Below are 19,983 nucleotides of genomic sequence, written 5' to 3'. Positions count from 1 at the left end.
TCGAGACTCAGGAAGTAACAGGGCAGCCGTCAGGAAAAGCTCTTCCTTCACATCCATCTTCTCGCGTGAAACCAATCACATGTCTGTTTCTCAGATTTGAGCACACTGGGGCGATGAAAGCCATCTGCTGGGCACACCCGGGGCCTGAATAATTCTTACTGAGTGGTCAGTAACAAAGCTCTTCCTCAGCCTTCCTTGACTTGTTCCCACCTAGACTTCTGATGTCACCTGTGAAACAGAGAAAGAACACTGTCTTAAGAATGGATTCCCCATGTCCGTGCTCAGGAGATAATCTGCTTCTAAATATATTGGTAATATATGGGTCATGAGTCCAAACGCATTTCTAAAAAATTGATTTTCTTTTGGTATTGGAGTGGCTGTGAGACCATGTTTTCTCTTAAAGATGTGAGTTCTGACCAGCTTGCCATGAGAACGCAATGACCACAGGTAAGAGACCAGGCCAGGCCAGGTGAAGACTCAGAAAGTTTCCCAGTGCTTGATTTGCGGAGTGGTTTCCCATCAATGAAAGGGTAAGTTGAAAATAAAGCTAAGAACTGCTTTTGTTGAAATGAAGTTTTATTATGACATCCAAAAGAATTTCAAATTCTTTCCCTGAACTTGAGTTTCGGGGTGGCAAATGCAAGAATCAATGGATTATTATGTAGGGATCAAGACATTTCCAGTGACTGTCTTTCCCCTATGGCCCTCAGGTCCTTAAGTCCACTCTAAGTATAAAGCTATGGGAAAAAAGTGGCTTTGTTCTGCCCTCAGTTCTTAATTCCTTTCAATCTTGTGTGGGAGAAAGGGAAATACATATACAACTGTTTATTTTATCCCAAGTTATTGGATCAAAGAAAAAGAAAATGGGTCTTACATTGAGAAGAAAAAAAATATATACAAAAAACCTGGACATTCCAAATTCATTGTTTCTAAAGATATCAACAGTTACGAATTTATAGGCTATCTGTTTTCTCATCCTCATTCTTTCATGGGTGGCCTACACAGAAATGGAGGAATGTCTTTCTCCCAATTCACTTTCATTCACCAATTCATCAACTCTCCTTATATTAATAAAAAAAATTAAGTTTTCACAAAAGGCAAGTCAATAAGAAGCCAGTGCATTTGCTCATTTTACTCACAGTAAACACATCTGAAGAGGAACAAGATTGAGGATGCTGGAGCTGAGAGAGGGATGGGCATCTCATTTGGGATCTTTTCTGACCTTTTCTATCTTCCACAGCTTTTAAAAAATCATGTTTAATTTTTGTTATCTCTTTTTGGTTTTTTTAAATGTATTTCAGCTCATAAATTAAACAAAATGACAAGAGTTTCAAACTCAAACTACAATTTATTTTTCACCAAAACAATACTATTGTTTTCATTATGAGAGAGTTGGAGTACATTCCTCCTAAATATGTAAGACTTGTTGTCTTGAGCACATCTAGGAGTTCATGCCTGCCTTCCAGATTATATAAAACATGGATCTGTCTGCTCTAACAAAGTCCCCCATATATATGATCCATAATTGTCAGGACACAAGGAAGAGTTGGAGTGACCAGAAATATTGAAAGGAACCTAATGCAACACAATCCCCTCCATGACACAATCAATCTGTGAAGAGAAATTCTGCAGGGTAAGTGTTTAAGGCTTAGCCCATGTTCGGTGTCTGAGCCTCAGCATAGGTCCTGACACAGGACTTTTTTGGGAAGTTAGTGGGCACTCATAAATTTTAAGGAAAGGGAAGCAAAGGGAAAGAAGGAAGGAGGGAAAGGAAGAAGGAAGGAGGGAGGAGAGGAAGGAAGGAGGGAAGGGAGGAAGGAAGGAAAGAAAGAGAAGGAGGGAGGGAGAGTCTTAATTGAATTTCTATTCCTTGCAATTTACTTTCTTAAAAAATTTTCATCAAATGGAATCCCCATTGCTGTTTTTCCCTAAATCTACATGTTCATATTTTAACATTCATTATGTTTATAATTTAGACAGGTAATGAAAAAACATAATTAAAGCAAATGGTAAGATCATGGAGCCAAATCTTGGGTTCAACTGCCAGTTAACTGAATTATATTTCTACCGTACAAATGAGCTATTGCTGAAAAGCCTTAAATGTTTGACTAAAATATGTTTGGTGGAAAAAGACGATCAACATACATTATCTATCCCACAGCAATAAACTTGCATAATGTATAGTGTATCATGAGAATAAGGAACATGTTTTAGGTACTGATCCATAAAAATACCCATGAAAGAGAATTAAGAAAAAAATATCAAGTCTTTGAGCAGTGTGACCTGATTCCATTAATGCCAAATAGCTATATAGTTTGTGAGTGCCTTTGAAAGATTCAAAAGGATACATGTACTTTATTGCTGGCAGTGCTAACCTCCCTTGGGGAGCAAAATTTGTAGGAAAGGAATGTGAAGAGAGGCTTCTACTTGTTCCTTCCTATATCCCTATATTGTTTGAATTTTTTAAACAATGCATTATCTTCAAATCTGATAATAATGGAAAATAAAATAACTAAGAAAAAATACCATGATTTTAAATTAGTATTGAAATATGTAAATTTTCAGAGCAAAAATATAGTCCATTAACATGACTTACCTTGCTATAATCGGATTTTTCTCCATTACAGTCCATGAAGTTCTATTTGATTTTATTAGCAATCTCTTTCAGAAGACCCTTGAGATCATTAATCTTGGAAAGGGAGAAAACATAGAACTGGTCTTAAGATACATTTTCCAACTGTCCATGATTTAAATGATTACTCTATGGCTTTTCCTTGAAACAGATGTAGATACTAAGCAGCAAGTATGGCGTATCTTGGAACAGAGCAGAATGGGTGGCAGGCGATATGGACCCTGCCCACTGCTTACTTTCTGAAATCATGGCACTGGCAAATACTCATCAACACCAAGGAGTGGGAGCTTTTCTCAAAGGAAAATCAACAATGGTTCTCAGATAGAAATGACAGGTTTTAACCACACAGAGAAATAATATGTAGAAATAATCATGGCATATGTAGTTAACGCTAATAAAATTACAAGATATCAACAAAGTTTCACTTCAGTAGAAGTATAATACTAATGAAAATATGATATAGGGGCGCCTGGGTGCCTCAGTTGGTTAAGTGTCTGCCTTTGGCTCAGGTCATGATCCCAAGGCCCTGGGGTCAAGCCCCACCTCCGTCTCCCTGCTCCGTGAAGAATCTTCTCCCTCTGCCTTTCCTCTCACTCATGTCCACGTTCCTGTTTTCTCTCTCTAAAATAAATAAAATATTTAAAAATAATAATAACATGATAAAATACTAATAAATCAAATATTTGTAACTGAAGTGTCTACTCCCACAAAAAAAAGTATACATAGCAAAACAATTTAAATAAAATACCTAATAAAATTATTTTTGATATGTGCATCTTTCACAAGCTTATGACGCAAGATGAATGAAGCTCATTCTAAATTACACACCTTATCAGTATATTTGATAAAAGTTCATGGACATAGTGCAATTTCAATACAGTTGGTTTCTAACTTGCTGTGTTTCTCACTCAAGGGAAAAAAAACATGTTTTTATCTTGGGCTTATTTCCAGTAATAATCTCTTCATTTAACTTTTTCTTTTTTTTCTAAGAATGAAACAAATCCATAAGGACTAATAGCTGCCTAAAATAAAGAAGGTCTAGTAAGATCCCTACTTACAGACCTAGGGTCAATTGTGAATGACTTTGTTTTAGGGTATAATGAATGGAGAAATTTTTTATTTGTTGAAGGGGCTTAGTGAGAGCCCTGTATTTGTTGATGGTAGAATGACTCCAACAAGCTGCTAAAAGCAGATGTAAGATTCTGAGAACATGCTCAAGGAACAGGTGATGATCCCTTAAGTTCTCTGTGGATGCAAAGGAGAGACTTTTTTGTTGCTCAGTAGGGTGGGGAGGGTACAGGACCCAGGAGGGAATAAAGAGGAGAGGGGACAGGGGAGCAGAATGAGAAGCAGGGAGACAGGGAGTGAAATCCTGCACAGTCTGAGGCCTCCCTGGGACCCACCCAGATCCTCCCCAAACCTACAAAATGCATGGCGCCAGTTGGCTTCCAGTAGAAACCAGCAAAGGGGCTGAGCTCCACATCCAGGGGCATGCAAAGGGGACAGAACCTGCAAGCTCTTCTCTGAGGACCCTGGGAACTCCTGGCCTGTGTGTGGACAGCTTCAACCATGAAAAGTGACTTTCCCAGCCCCCACAGCTCAGGCCCACTGTCCCCACTAATGCTATCACCGCCAGATCCTCAGTGGTCAGGGGGTCTCAGTCTGTAAACGGCATGGCTCCTGGTTCCAATGCCCTGATTCACTGGATGACTTCTGACCCACGACCCAGAGAGGCTCCAGCCCTGCCCCTCTCTCCCTCCAAAGCTACCCCAACTGAGACCACGAGTGAAAACAACACAACAACCAAAAATAGCCTGCTTTCCGCACACACACCTAAACAAGTCTGGGGTGCCTCTAGTCTCAAATCAGACTGTTTAAGCTGCTCTTGTGTGGCCACCCCAGTGGCTCGGAGGGTCTTTGAAAAAGTCCACCAGATATGCCCCTCTCTGGCTAAAACTCTGCAGAAGCTTCCCTCACACGAGGATAAAATCCAACCAGACAGAAGCAAGTTCCCACACGGGACGGCCCAACCACCCCCACTTCCCTCCCACTCAGAACTTCCCCAGTTCACGCTGCCCCTTGTTTGCTGCCTGGAATGCTCCCTGCTTCTCTGGACTCGGGCCTTCCCAGCTGCTGACCCTGCTCCCTGCTGACACAGACACAGGAGATCTGTGGAGCGCATGCCAGATCCTGCATTGAAAATCATTGTTGCCACCAAATCCTGCACAATTCAGGTCCTATAACCACGCCACTGCACAAAGGCTCCATTCATGACATTGGGGGGCCACATCTGCTTCAAAGGCTCTTAGCCCCATGCCTGGCACATCACGGGTGTTCGGTAAATATGATGTGCCATGTGTCCCAGCCACAGAAGCAGCAGACAATGGACCTAAATATAAATACATGAGGTAGAAAAGTGAATATATCATATAAGGATATATATTATTTATTACATACCGTATGTGTCTAATATAAATACTCAATCTGAGAACGCTATCTCCAATTGCTCCTTTCATATATTCTCCTAATATTTGCTAAATTTTCCATAATCTTTAAACATGCCTATCACTTTTCTTTTTCCTCTCCATTGGTTATAATCGTGATACACATCCTAGCAGGATCATTTACGTACAGCATTCAACTCCAATCAAATGGGAATCTTCCCAGCCCCTCAGGGAATGACCCACAACACAACATCAGAATGAGAGAAGCTGTAACAAGATCCGCTATTGTGTGATACAGAGTCCCCAAAGATGGCTGCTAATGGTTCCTTCGTGCCTGTCCACAAGTGCCACTCCTACCTCAGGAGGTGGGTGACTGAATCTGGCCGGTGGCTTCTCTGAACAGACTCTGGTGGAAGTGGCATCACACCAGGCCCTCAAAAGTAATGGCAGTCTGCTTCCTCACTCTTGGAAGAAGGGGGACTGCCTCAAGACCGCCACGCGGTGACAAGCCCAAGCCACAAGGATCAGAAGTCACGGGCGACAGAGAAGCCCCCCAAGATGCCAGATCCTGGCCTCACCACCCGCTGTATCCAGCCCAAGAAACCCAATTGAGTACACATGATGCAGAACTGCCCAGATGCGCTCTTCCCAAACCCCTGACCTACCGAAAAAAAAAAAAAAAAAAAGCTAGAGCAAAATAAAATGGTGGGTTGATGCCCCTGAACTACAGGGGTTGTTTGTTATGCAGCCAAGCATTTGCACAAAATACACCAGCATCCTGAGTAGTTTACTCCAGTGTATACAGCTGGTCATTGCAGAGAAAGGAAACGGGAGGATGAGTCAGAAGGAAGAGAAGAGCTGCTCCGGGGGGACCAGGAATGCATACTGTCCTGTCAGCACCAGACTTCAGGAGGCGAGGCCTAGGAAAATGCAGCCTTGGTTCTTAAGAACGCCGATGGTAAATAACACAAAAATAACCAAGAAATTTTGAGCTGGATAAATCCTTATATAAGAGCTCCATGAGGATCTCTTGGGTCATTTATTCCCTCAGCAAATGTTCATTGAGACCCTACTGGTCCGGGCAAGGCACTGAGTGCCTGAGGTTCTGCCTTACCTGGTGGGGTATTATCTAGCCACCAAACATCACAGCACTGGGAGGGAATGTGACTATCATCATCCAGGATGCTCATCTCGAAATACCATGATAAAATACCACGCATCATCTCCTCCGCAGAGCCCAACAGGGATCCAGTATTCATGAGTCAGCTGTAATTTCTGCTAAACCTAATCATCACTTGTGGCCACCCAGCTCCGGGTGGATGTGGGCACACTCTCCCAACCCTAATGTTCACATGTGTATTTGTGCATCTGCAGTGCCCTTCAAATTAAGTAGCTAGCAAATTAGAGCAGCATCCGAGATGAGCACAGAGGCACTTAGGCTCCCAAATTGCTCTTCTGAGCCTTGCAGGTGTTTCTGTAACTACAAACATCTTACACCTGCTTTCACAGCTGAGAGAAAGAGAAGAAGGGGTCCTGGGCCTGACAGAGACATCAAAGAATTTGGAGATCATGGGAATGGGACTCCAGCCCTGTTGCCCGGAGGGGCCGGGAACATCTGAGAAGCAGCTCTGTTCCAGTACCCAGACCTCACTCAGTGAATGAAGAAAGATGAATACGGAACAGGGTCATTTCTATCTTTTTTTTTAAAGAATTAACTTCTTTTGTTTTCAGACTGCAACCACTGGCCTCTAGCTGAAAGCTCAAAGATAACACAGATTTTTTATTTTTTTGAGAGAGAGAGAAAGTGCACGTGAGCAGGAGGGTGAGGTGAGGAGGAGGAGAGGCAGAGTGAGAGAGAGAATCTCAAGCTGACTCCACCCTGAGTGCAGAGCCCAACCCAGGGCTCGATCTCACAGCCATGAGATCGCGACCTGAGCTGAAACCAAGGGTCAGACACTTAACTGGCTGAGCCACCCAGGTGCCCCAAATAACACAGACTTCTAAAAAAAAAAATGTTTCTGAAACTATTATCAGGACTATACCTTTGTATCCAGCTGTCTAAAGCGATGTCTCATTCTTCAAAGAAGTTTAAAAGAGAGAGAGAGAGAAACAAGAGAAGGGAAAGGGGGAGGAAAAGGTTATTAGACTCCATTTTTCAGTCTTTTAAAGAACAAAACACAGATTAGTTTCATTTTCAACTAAATCCATGTCAGCTGCATCCCAAATGAAGTGGGATCCCACTCTCACCCCAGTTAGCAGTATAGCAAGTGCATGCTACCTCTGCTGAGAGAGCGGTAAGGTCCCTCCCTCCTTTCCAAAATCAAAATCTCAGAGTCTAGGAATGGAGAAAGCTTAGGGAGTCTACCTTGTAACTCAAAGAGAAAGAGCATGCCATGTACCTGATGTGTCCCAGCAGCTGTGTTGAACGTAGCACAGGGGTTGGGTGTGCTTACATTTACTCTTAGAGTAAATTTTAAGGTACTGTGGAGCTCTCAGTAAGAGTGACATCGGACCGTTAACCATATTAACGTGCATAAGAAGGGCACATGCCTAAAGGCCATACATGACACACTACTTGGGGACCATCTATGGATTTAGTTGTGACTTTTCTAGTTCTATGGGACGTTTATGACAACTCCATGTAATTCATAAATAATGGTGAGGAATTCTCAAGGACAGTCTCTAACAGATCTACCAAATGGTTTTCGATTCTGTTTCTTTATCACAGACACACATGTGTGGCACCTCCAAGATTATGCCAATTGTCCATGATCAGAGGTCTCCCCAGAATCCACTGCCACAGCCATGGCAGAGGGAGCCACGCTCTTGTTACCTGGTTCCTGTGCCCTGCCCTGCAGTCCCCAAATACCTCTTTCTTCCCCCCCAGAACCTGGAGGACATTCAGGATGGTAGGTGGGAGGTTCTGCCCTTCTTGAAAGCCTGGCACACACGTAGGGGCTTGTTATTTTCGATTGACTAGGTAATATCTTTTTGGTGCTATTTCTTTCTGCTGTAAATTCTCTTTACAGAGTTTACACAAATAAGCTACTTATGTTCTGCCACCTTGTGTATACAAGGGGAGCCTGGCAAAGCAGAAATGAACTACTGACATACTCCTCCGAGGCATCATTGGCTTTCGTGTTGATCTTGACAAGGTAATTTTCTTTCATGACACCCTCCCACGCCAGAGTCTCGTTGTCTTCATTTCTGAAACCTTGAATAATGAGACAAAAAAAAAAAAAAAACATATTCAAATTGTCTCATTTGCCCCTTACCTCTTAAATCAACACCTGCTAGTCATTTTGTGATACCCTGGAGCCAGAAGAATTAGATTTGTCCCTGCACAGGCTGATCTAAGTAATGTGACTTACCAGTGACAGCAGCAGAGCGATGGAATGTTAATGAATTTCTTAGTAACAATGAGGAATGGGAGCTGCCTGCCTGAAATAGGAATGCAATCTTTATTCTAAATAGAGATAAATCTAAAGCCTGCCTGGGTGTTTTGTGACTTAGCAAAATCGTTTCAGTAATAAATTTTGTCCTCACATTTTATATGTGCTCCTCTTTCATTTGGATAACGTAAAAATGCTAAATCAACCACTCAGAGAATTACTGATGGATTGCTACTCTTAAGCCTAAACCCAGAATAGGAACTTTGGAGGAGAGGAAAATAAGCCTTGGACATCATTCCTCCCCTTGTGAAATATGAGGTCTGGTTGTGGACCTCAAGGAAAATTCTTACGTCTAGTCTTTTCCTTTCATCATGGCTTGCCATAAAATTGGCCCAGGGGCATGTTCCAGCAAGATCTCTCAGTTCAGTTTCTTACAATACTTGGGCCTTTCGGAAGGCAAGCAAACAAAATAACAGATCAACATGGCGCCTATGTTTCAGATAGTGGTGCACTGGGCAGCCATCCACTGTATGAATTCATGGGGGAAAGAAAAGAACATATGTTCATGTAGGTGTCCACTTGGAAAAAAAATCTATTGAGTTTTGTTTTTAAATTGCCTTTAAATTATAAGTTCTGCCTGGATTTAAAAAGAATTAATTGGAAATTAAAGACCTAACCAATAAGGCAAGTGACAGGATTGAAGCAAATCCTACATAGCAAATACAGATTTATAGAAAATAATCTCTAATTGAATTTTTTTAATTGTATTTTTCTTAGCCAACTGATTTCCAATGTCTTTTCCTCAAATGAAAATGTCTGCAGAAGCCCAATAAGAGTACTTGAAAATCAACACAGAAAGGATCAACACACTCTGAGCACAGAACCAGAGAGTAACAGTGACTAATGATCCAAAAAAAAAGAAAGAAAGAAAAGATGGCCAACTTCTCTAGCAGTCAAAACAATGCTGTTGGGATGATGATGTTGCATTTTCACCAATCAAAGTGGAAAATTAGCAGAGTCTACAGTAATAACTATAGCCTATGTGGGCAAAGATGTGGATAAACAGGTTTCAGGGGGAAATATCTGTAAGTTTGTCAAAGCCTTTGGGTATGATGGATGAAAAGGTGGAAGAGGAAGGTGGCCAACAATATCAAAAGAATTAAACCTGTACATGCATTTATCTAGAAATTTCTCTCCTATGAATAACTCCAAGGAAAAAATTCAGATGTGCTAAAAAATGAAGGCATCTGTTTATCATCGCACTGTGTGATACTGAAAGAATGGAAACAGTCTACATGTTTAACAGCAAGGAATTGGTTACATTAAATATGGCGCAGCCATAGTCTGGGATTCTCTAGAGTTCAGAACTATTATATAGGGACGCCTGGGTGGCTCAGTCAGTTAAGCCACTGCCTTCAGCTCAGGTCACGATCCCGGGGTCTTGGGACTGAGTCCTGCATCGGGCTCCTTGCTCAGCAAGGAGTATGATTCTCCCTCTCCTTCTGCTCCCCCTGCTTGTGTGCTCGCTCTCTCTCTCTCTCCCTCTCTCTCTCTGACAAATAAATAAACAAAATCGTTTAAAAAACAAAGAACTGTCATATAGATTCGTATTTAGGGATATGGGAAGTGTTCATGATGTATCATTAGCCAAATGAACAGATTAGATTATGAATATGTCTTTGCAGAACAACCTAGCTATCACATATCCACACAAAAATAGTAGAGTAGATACCATTATGTTGACAATATTTATCTCTGAGTGGTGGATTACTACACGTGCTCTTGCTCTTTCTTAGTTGTGTTTTTCTATAGTTTTCAAATGTTCTATAATGAATATGGATTACTTTTGCATCATGGAAAGCAATATATTTTATAAAAGTAGATCACTGGCAGCATACCTTTTCATGATTACTGTAGGAGGTCACCAGGAAGTACCCAAGATGGAAGTTTGGATTCTACCTTTTCTGAAAAGTTAGTTGAAAAATCTTTCCTTCTTCTCCAAAGAAGGACAGTTTAGAGCTTAAATCCCATGACGTCCCCCTCACTTGCAGGCAAATGCTAAGTGAACTTGGGAAATGGGTTACCACAAGAGGCTTTGCCAACAGAGTGCTGCTGTTTCTGGAATTAGTGATCATCAGGAAGAAGCAAATGAATGCGTGGTGAGCAGACACCTCCAGAAGTCTCTAATGGGTAAACAGGACTCTCAGCTCCCCATCTCCATCATCAACACACTCTGGGTGGAGAAGGACTTGCCATATGGTCACCCATTCCCTCCATTTCTCTATTCCTTCCTGTGACTAAGAACTGTTTGAAGAGAGAGATTTGTCCTTAATTATACCCCGAGCTTTCTGGTTCCCCTGACCCTGGACTGAGCACAGTGTACCTTTGGAGAGTGGACCTCCATCCCCAATAGCCCTTCCATCCACCCATGCCCAGACGGAATCCAACCAGTGGTGGTGGGGATTCACGGCCTCACAGAGCTATTCGTTTCACTTCCTCATAGCACGAATTGTGCTTATATCAAGTCAAAACCTTCCTCCCTGCTACTTTTACCCATCGCTTGCTTTTTCTCTAGAACCATTCTGGTAAAAATAAGGCCCGAGCAGCCCAGCCGTCATGTGACTTTGTTCATAACTGTATCCCAGGAACAAAGTTCGTATTTGCAAAGGAAAGCAAGCCTTGAGCAAGACGTCTGTTTTTACAGTTTCTTCTCTATGTGCTACAGGGTTTATCCCTTCTCATGCTTTACTCTCTTTGATTAAAAGTTTGTGACCTAAAAGTTCATTCTTTTTCTTCTGATTTTTAAAAGAAATGTGTAGATTTTCGTGGTCCCTGCAGCACATGAACTCCGGTGCTGTGTGTGATGGAGAGGCTACCCCAGCCCAACCCAGAGCCAGATCCCCCGGCTTAAATCCAAGGTTAGAAGGCAGAGTGAATGGGCTAGCAGTACCCTTTCCTTTTCTCTGTGTCCAAACGTGCAAATGCATAAAAATAGGTCTCTCCCTTCTTTCCTGCTTAATATGGTTGAAACATGTCTGTATGCTAGGATGATCTGTCTGGCTCAGGGGCTCCAGGATTCGGTGTTCAGAAAACCTAGCCTGGTGCAGGGAAGACAGCTGTACCTGAGGAGGGGGTACCTGAGTGTGATGGAGAACCCCATGGTGACAGATTCTGGTTCCTAGAGTGGGGGTGAGGAGAGGGAGCTGAGCGGGGACCCTCCTGCACCTCGGTCCTTGGCAGAGCTAAGGAGGTGGGTGGCCACAGGAGAGAGAGAACCGACTGAGCTGTAGATCTTCCTGCCTTTGGGAAGGAAGTTGCTCCCCGTCAGGGAGAGTGTGCACCGTATGGACCCCCGGCATTTGGAGGCTCAGGGGAAGCAGCCACCAGAGAAAGGATTGCCAAGTCCTCGGAGCTAGGGGACCAGCCAGGGAACAGCTGAAGGGCTCACCCAGTGCCCACACAGTAAAGGATCAGTTTTACACACATGCCACATCAGAGAGCATGGAGCTGGCTTAGAAAAGTACCCCTGTTTCTGGAAAAGACTTTCTGCTTCTTCACCTCCTTCCTCCCTGTGCTCCAACCTACAGCGGGTCAGTGACTGCAGCTGATGGGTGGGAGAGAAGGGGCATAAGAGAGGAAAAAGCCAACAGCCCTCACTTCCTGACAACTCTGCCTGCTGAGAGGGGGTACCGCAAAGACGGAAGTCTCCCCCCGCCCAGCCCGAATGGCCATTAAGGAGCTGGTTAATAGACTGGACTGAATTTAGAGTAAAGTAACTGTAGGATTTCCTATTTCCCTAGGAGCAGCCAGAGAAGTCATGAGCTCTGCCGGAGTAGGGCTGACATCTCCCAGAAGCAAACACAAAGTCGTGTTTTGACCCTGTCCCATGAAGCATGCCTGTTCGATATCCTATTTACGTGATGAGGCTGCTCACCTGGAAGTCCCTCCTCCAGAGTAAGACTGTCCCAGCAAATCTGCCACACTCTCTGAATCTACTCTTTCCCCTCTCATCATTCACAGGCTGGCCTGGTGCCTGATCGTTACAGACCTACAGATGTGTGCCATGACCTAACTGTGCGTAATTCCTTCCTGCGGCCACGCGGACCGGCGGGAGTCCCTGTGATAAATCATTGCTTTTGATCCCCAGCACAGACGGATAAGCCACTCACAGCAGGCGGAAGGCTCGGCGTTTCTCTCCCTGCAGCAGCACCCGAAGCACTTCTTGACCACCATGTAGAAGTAGGCGAAGACCACGAAGGGGAAGGGGATGTTCAGACGGTTGCAATACTCCTGCACCAGGAAGTACCTCTGGAACTTCCAGACCTGGTCGTTGTTCTCCTGGACAGTGCCCACAGTGTAGCTGGCAGGAGGGGAGAGAAGGACAAGCCTCAGCCTTCCACGTGCCTCCTCACCTCACTGGCAAGCACAGTGACATTGGTAACAAGGTATTCCTGGGACAGCCTGAGTCCAGGATAGGAGAGGAAGAGCCACACAGAGCCCAGGGCCAGGACAACTCAGCGCCGGGCACTATTCCATTCATGCTGGGCCAGAACTGTGTCTGGCTTTTGGGCTTTGAGGTTTGGGGTTTTTGTTTTTATCACACACCAAAAAAGGCTGTCTGCTGAACGCGTAAAAAATGCTTTACTTCAAGACCTTTCAAGGATTCCCTTTTCCTGTTAGTCTGTTACTATGTCAGCCACAAAGAGGCCAAAGGTGTCGACTTTCTTAGGAACAATTTGCCCCTCCTACATTGCTAATGGGAGTTTAATTGTAAATAATCCGCGAAGGAAGTTTATTAATATCTATAAGGGGCCTTAGAAATGTTCAGCCCTTGGATCCAATGACTTTACTTCTGGAAATCTAAGACTAAGGAAGTACTGAGGAAAAAAAATATGTGTATATATGGATATACACACAGCTGTCTGTCACAGTCCTGAAAGTAACAGCTGCCCCAAGCTCCTGCCTCAACAGAAGGGGACAACAGAAACATTCAACACTAAGAAAATGTATCATTCATTATGGTTAATCAAAAGGGTTGCATTACACAGCCATTAAAAATTATGATTATGAATAATTTTTATACTTTGGGGAAATACTTCTGATACATGTTAAGTGAAATAATTAGGCTCAAACTCATACTTACGACATAATCTCAGTACATAATTTTTTTTGTAAGTCGCGGGGAGAAATAAATCCATCATTACCAGTGGTCAACCCTGACACACATCATGAATGCTGTTGATGCTCTGTAGTCTGCTTCCTAAGCGTTACACAATGGATATGAATTATATAATTGAAAAAGTGTCCATTGATCAGAAAAATGTCTGATTGTGCCATTGATTTATCAGTTACAAATCAAATCAACTATAGCATAGCTAATGCTCAACGTGTACCAGACATTGTTCCAAGCAGCCTACTTATATTAATGATGTCATCTGCAAAAAACTCTCTAGAGGATGTAAGGCCTATCATCACCTACAGTGAACGGATCAGGACACTGAGGCATAGCAAGCGAATATTGTCTGAGTCTCCCAACTAGGAAATGATGAATCCGGGACCTGGACCCTGCAATCCAGTCCAGCATCTGTTTGCCTCGCTGCCTTGCAGACCAGACCATGAAATGTTTTGAGCTACGCTCTATTTCCAAAGGATTCGGTTCGACTACTTAATTAAAGAAAACGATGAAGCATTTTACCATTTGTGAATTTCAACCATCCAAGACACTGTCATTGCTGATGTCAAATCACCCCTTTGAGAGCCAAAGAAGGAGCAATCAACATTTGAAATCTCCTCTAAGCAAATCCTGACCGGGGATGCATTCAATTCTCCCAAATCTGGGCAAAAACTTCACAAACCAAACCTGAATGAGGGGACCTCATGGAGAAGCTGGATCCATTTGTCGTGAGACCTCATTCTTGCCCCATGGTACATTACGATCTAAGACTTAAATATCTTTAACTAAGGAAAGATCATACACACAAGCAAAACACTAACCTACACACATCACAATTACGGCTCTGCTTACAAGCTTGGCTTTGCTCGTGTGGGCATTTACTGATGAATGGGACACCTCAGATCCTGGATTCTGGGAGGATGGGTGTTAGGAGCCAGTGTCCCTTCGACACCTAAAACTCAGCCCCAGGGTGCAGTCTTTGCAGGGAGGGAATTAATGTTTCTTGAACATCCATTGCACCTAAGTGCCTACAGTAGGCATGCAGAATGGCTGCTGGACTGATCTTCATGTCAGTTCTATGTGGCAGATTTTTTTAGGCAAAAAAACAGGACTGTAAGTACAAGAGTGTAGCAGAGTGAATCTAGCAATGAGCCTGCAGTGTCTTCCAAATGTAGGTCAGGTTGCTTTGAGCCTAATTCCAACATCTTTGTCTGTCCTCGCTAGTCCCCCCTGGTTCTGCCTGCAAAGGATACTGTAGGTCCCTCACTGTAATGGGGACAATGGTGGACACACCCCAGATTCATTAAGTCCTGGCTAAGAACTTGCCAGAAATCAGTCTATTACTTTGCAACAGAACAAGTGTCACCATTCAAATTACTGTCTCTGGGAGTATCTTAAATTACTAATATATCTAGTTAAAAATGATATCTACTGACTGCCTCTTCCACACCTACAACACAATAGCCAACACAAAAAAGCAACAGCATCCATTTTAACACATCAAATGTTGTTCTCTGAGGTTCCACCCAGAAGGAATTAACAGTTCCTATTGAAGGGAGAGAGAGTTAGCATGATAAGAATAGGGGAAGCTGACCTGTCCCCCCAGTGGGCCACCCTCCCTTCCTTGGGAGCTCAGCACAGCACTACGGCTGAGAAGAGTTCCAGTGGAAAGAAATTTGCATCTTGGCTTAACTGATCACTCAGAGGCACTGAAAACATCTCATGTTTTCCAAGTCATCTGGAGAAAGGATTGGCAAACTAGGACTGGGGGCCAACTCCAACCCTTCCCCCCACAGTTTTGCAGGGATGGTCAGCTTAGAATGGCCTTTCCAAAGCAGAGAGGTGGGGATGGCTGCTTGGCATATAGCCAAAGCAAACACTCTAGCTGGCCCTCACAGAAAAAGTCACCAGCCAGTCTCCAGTCTAGAATGGATTGGGGCCAATGCCTGCAAGCTAAGGCCTTCATCTGTAGCATTTCTAGGCTGAAAAGCTTTGCTTCCTATCATTGCTCTGAGTGTCCTCAGGACAACCCAGTGGCCTCCTGTTTGAAACTCCACTTCACCTGAACCTCCAGGCACAAGTGGATCCAGTGAGCTGCCTTCCTTTCCTGGGTAAACTGTAAAAACCCTTATCCACATCCCAGGGGCTGAGAGTGAGCTCACTGATTATAGGACATTAATACCCCAAAGCCGCTTTGCATAAATAACACATTTCTGGGGCTGGCCATGCTGAGGTTTATTTATACTGCAGCCCACCTTCCCCATATGATAACAGCTTCTAAATCATTCTCTCTTTTGTTTCCCCCCAAATTAGTTCTGGACTCAGCCAAAGACACATGAGGGTTCCCCAGGGAAGGCTGATAAATTGAGCACTGCCTCAAACTGCTTTATTAAAATCATTTGTATGTTCTTTAGACACGGCCTTCCATTTCTGCAGAGGAAAGGCAGCATTCTGGTGCCAATACACACCCACCCCCCTCAGCAAACCTAAATGTCCAGAGCAGCTCCGAGATCATCTCTTCCAACGGGCTCTGGGAGTCTCCCTGCCAGCCCCTGTCCATCCAGAGTCTTCCCTGAGAGGAATAACACAGTGTTCCCTCTGAACCTACAACTCCAATGATATCTTGTGCCCTCTGCTACCCAGCTGGCAGAAGATGTGCATTGATGACTGAGCTTGGTTCCCTAAGACCACCTGAGCACCCTCCTCTGAGCAGGACAGGAGGAGACAGGAGCCCCTCAAGGGAGACGCAGTTTCAGAAATTTGCTGACACTGAGAATTTTACCAAGAGATAACAAATGTTCAGGACTCAGATAGCCTTGAACGTAAATGAAATCCAGCAGTACGTTCAAAGAATAATATGCCATGACCAAAGAACAGAGGATGACTAAGTATTAAGATCATTTATATAATTCATCATTTTCATAATACATCATAGATCAAAAGGAAAAACGTTATTTCGATAGTTGCTAGAAAGTCTTCTGGCAAATTCAACATCCATTTCTGATTAGGAAAAAAGAAAGAAGTAGGAGAAAAAGAAAGGAGGTTAATAAATAAGAAATACGAGGAAATGTCCATGACACAATAAGAAAAAAAAAAAAAGGAGGGGAAAAAAGAATTTAGCAAGGAGACTTGTTCCAAAATAAATAAGCAAAACTTTAATGGCTTTCCTACATATCAAAAATTACTTGTTGAAAAAAAAATAGAAAAAATATTTTTCTCACAATCACAAATAGTTAGGAAAAAAAGTAATAAAAAATCTTCCAGCTCTGTAGGAATAAAACCATTAAACATCACCAGCAAACTATGTACTTTTGAGTAAATGGAGAATCACATCATTTTTTTCTGGATGGTAAGATACCATTTTTTAAAGGTGCCAGCTTCCCCTAAATGATTCTGCAAAGTTCCCATGATTACAATAAAATTCACAAGACTTTTTTTTTTTTTTTTTCAGAAGGGAAAGAAAAAGGATTTCAGAAGATAAGATTTAGACGCCTCCATATTAAATATTTGAGAAAATCCAAAAGTTTTGCATCAGAATAATGAGAACTTGTACAACATATGTGAAAATAATTTTTTTAAAGTCAGTAATTAAAGCCACTTGGTAGTAAAAACCAAAATAGACTAATCAACAGAACAGAATGTCAAGTCTGGAAAAAAAAAATCACAATGGAAAAGTAGTTGCTAAAACAATGGCAGAATTTTAGAATAAATTGAAAGACGAGAGAGCTGCCAGCTAGATTTCAATCAGGAAACACCTCCTGTAAGCTTTTCACAGATTTCATACGTTTTCCATCTGTTCCTCCTTTCCCGACACACCAGCAATATCCGGCCAGAGCTGCCCTGTGGCCCTGGGGACCCTGACTTCTGCATCCTCCCACTGCCCCATTGTGCACATCCTGATTCCCCTCTCATTTCCACGGCATCAAAAAGCAGGCACAAAGTCTGTAACTCTTACACACAGTAAGAGACAACATGCGATTTCACTGCACTGAGTTTTAAAGTGCTAACTCGGGTTAGTATTTGGTTATCAGCCTAACACAATGAAGACCATGCCTTGTACCTGTGTAAAGACCCATGAGATCTCCCTTCACCTGCAAGGAAATGTCCAGCTTCTTTAACATGGCATCCTGCAAACCTAGCCCCTGGCCTACCTTTCCACCTTCCTCAGTGGCTTATTCTTCCCAGACTAGCTTTATCTCCCCCTGCTTTGCCCTCCCACTCTCACCCCCAACCCCGGGCCCGGTTCTGGGATCCCAGCAAGGGATCCTCTAAGCAAATGTCCCCGCTGCTCAGGGCTGCTCCCCCTAGCCCTGTCCCCAATGTTCTGTCTCGCTTCCTAACCTCCCCCTGTGCTCCACAGTCCCTGTAACATTTTTCAGTGCTGCTTATATGACACTGTATTCTATTCTATTACATTATATTGTTACACTACAGTATATTATTTATGGTATTATATGTATCTGTTTATGTGCCCATCAACTTCTTCAACAGCAGAGACTTAACCTCTCTCTGCCTCCTACTCCTCATTTGTAAAATGATAAGGAAGCCACACCTACATGAAAATGATCGATAATTACGTGAGGGTAGCCCATGATGGGCATGTGGACGGCCGGGCCCAGAGGAGTATCAGTAAACCTGAGGCTGTCTTAAGACCACATTATCTGCTTTTTTTTTCCATCCACTTTAAGAACTCTTCTTAACTAGATGGAGAGTCACCAAACCCTTAGCTGGTACCAGGTGATTCTTTCATTTTCTCTATTTTTCTGCATATTCATAATGGACATATATTTTTCCAAAGGTTAAAACATATCTGGGTCCCAGAAATAACCCTCAATCAGGGCATGTTTGGCCAGTCCTCTTTGGAAGAAATGCACAGAGATTTATCTGCAGGACACGGTGTCCACAAGCATCACAGCTGTGTGTCAAGATGACCCAGTGCCATCTACTGACTTGAAGTCCACGTCATGCTCTGATAAGCCACACAGGGCCTGGGATCGATAACTTTAATGCAGAATAATCACAGAGGCCTGCATCCATTACCTCCCCTGCTGAATACCATCTGGAGAGCACGCCGGTGCTGTTTTAAAATTCCCAAGTGCGCATTTACACTCCAGTTCATAAGGTTGCCACTGGGTACAGCTATGCTGTTACATGAATATTTGGATGTGCTGCCAGGCAGGGGTTGCAGCCTGCGGGGGTGGGCTCCCAAGGCCCAGCACAACGTGATCAGAAACCATGTTCTGATGATTTAGCCCAAGGATGGGAAGGGAGTGGCTCTAGGTGCTCACAAGTTCCCAGGATGGTGATTAACGAAGAAAAAGCCCTCGGTTGAACCCAGGACTGTTCTAGACAGCACAAGCCCAGGGAAGGGATGCCCTCAAATTGTCACACCTAAGTACTGAATAGGGCAACATTAAGTTACCAGGCCGTGCCTGGGGTCTTGCAAGGAGGAGGGCTGCATCCAGCCTTCAGTGGACAGAGCTGTGGCCGGAGCCATGGACTGTGGCCAGAGCCATAGATGTGGAGTTGTCCAGCATTCACTTCCTCAACATGAAAATGACAGGCTGGGTTCCTGTCCCTCCTGGCTCCAAGTTCTATCCGTTCATGATGGTAATACAGATAATGGACTCCCATGCGGCGTGGTCCTCAAGAAGGGCTTTTGTGACTATCTCACAGCACACAGACATGGGACAGCTCTGAGGGCCTCTCTGAGATTTACCAAATTAGTGTAGCTCAACTGTCTGGCACTGGGAACTGTCGGCCCTTTTGTTTAATTTCTGTGGAAATTATCTCTGTGGTCAGACTTCACAAGGCGTCACCAGTGTTGGGTGTAAAGGTCGTGAGGGTGTGTCATCACTGTAAAATAGGACCCCACACCATCCCATTTCCTCTCTGCCTAACTTCACTTTTGGGAATTGCCCTCTCTTGTTGCTCTCACGTGGACACACGATCACCCAGCATCTGACGCCTGTCTCTACAGCTCAGGCCAGGACAACATCTAGCGTCCTGACTCCTGAGTCCTTCCCTGGCCACCCGCTGGGGATGGTGATGGAGAAGGCAACCTATTCCCTCTTTAAGTCCATGTGGAAACAACAGTCACACGATCTCCGTGGCCCAGGCACCTGCCACGGAACAGATGTTATATATCTACGTAATGAAGCCCTTGCTGGTCCATTATTCACTGCCAGTACTCCTTGAGTATAAGACCCAGAAGCTGGGCTCCTGAGCAATAACTGAATGATGAACTAACCATGGGAAAAGCCCTGTTCGTTCCATCCATACAACCCATAAGGTCCCAGGTGCTGAGACAGGCCCAATCTCCATCTTCTAGAATGTACCATC

The 19,983-nt window shown here is 43.7% G+C and overlaps 1 protein-coding gene across 1 annotated transcript in view; it reads right to left on the bottom strand.

Moving 5' to 3' along the window:
- Nucleotides 1-2,638: 2,638 nt before the first annotated feature.
- LOC111144051 (transient receptor potential cation channel subfamily M member 8) overlaps nt 2,639-19,983 on the bottom strand; it is a 71,927-nt gene continuing 54,582 nt past the window's right edge. The window contains exons 21-24 of the mRNA XM_022498134.1: nt 12,638-12,828; nt 8,191-8,290; nt 7,119-7,152; nt 2,639-2,689 (exon numbers count right to left, since the gene is read on the bottom strand). Coding sequence (XP_022353842.1) covers nt 2,639-2,689; nt 7,119-7,152; nt 8,191-8,290; nt 12,638-12,828 — 376 coding nt within the window. The remainder of the gene's footprint in view (nt 2,690-7,118; nt 7,153-8,190; nt 8,291-12,637; nt 12,829-19,983) is intronic.

This window comes from Enhydra lutris, unplaced genomic scaffold (assembly GCF_002288905.1).
Source record: "Enhydra lutris kenyoni isolate GAN:26980312 unplaced genomic scaffold, ASM228890v2 scaffoldscaffold1, whole genome shotgun sequence".
Lineage (NCBI taxonomy): Eukaryota > Metazoa > Chordata > Mammalia > Carnivora > Mustelidae > Enhydra > Enhydra lutris.
This window is presented reverse-complemented; position numbering and strand designations above follow the sequence as displayed.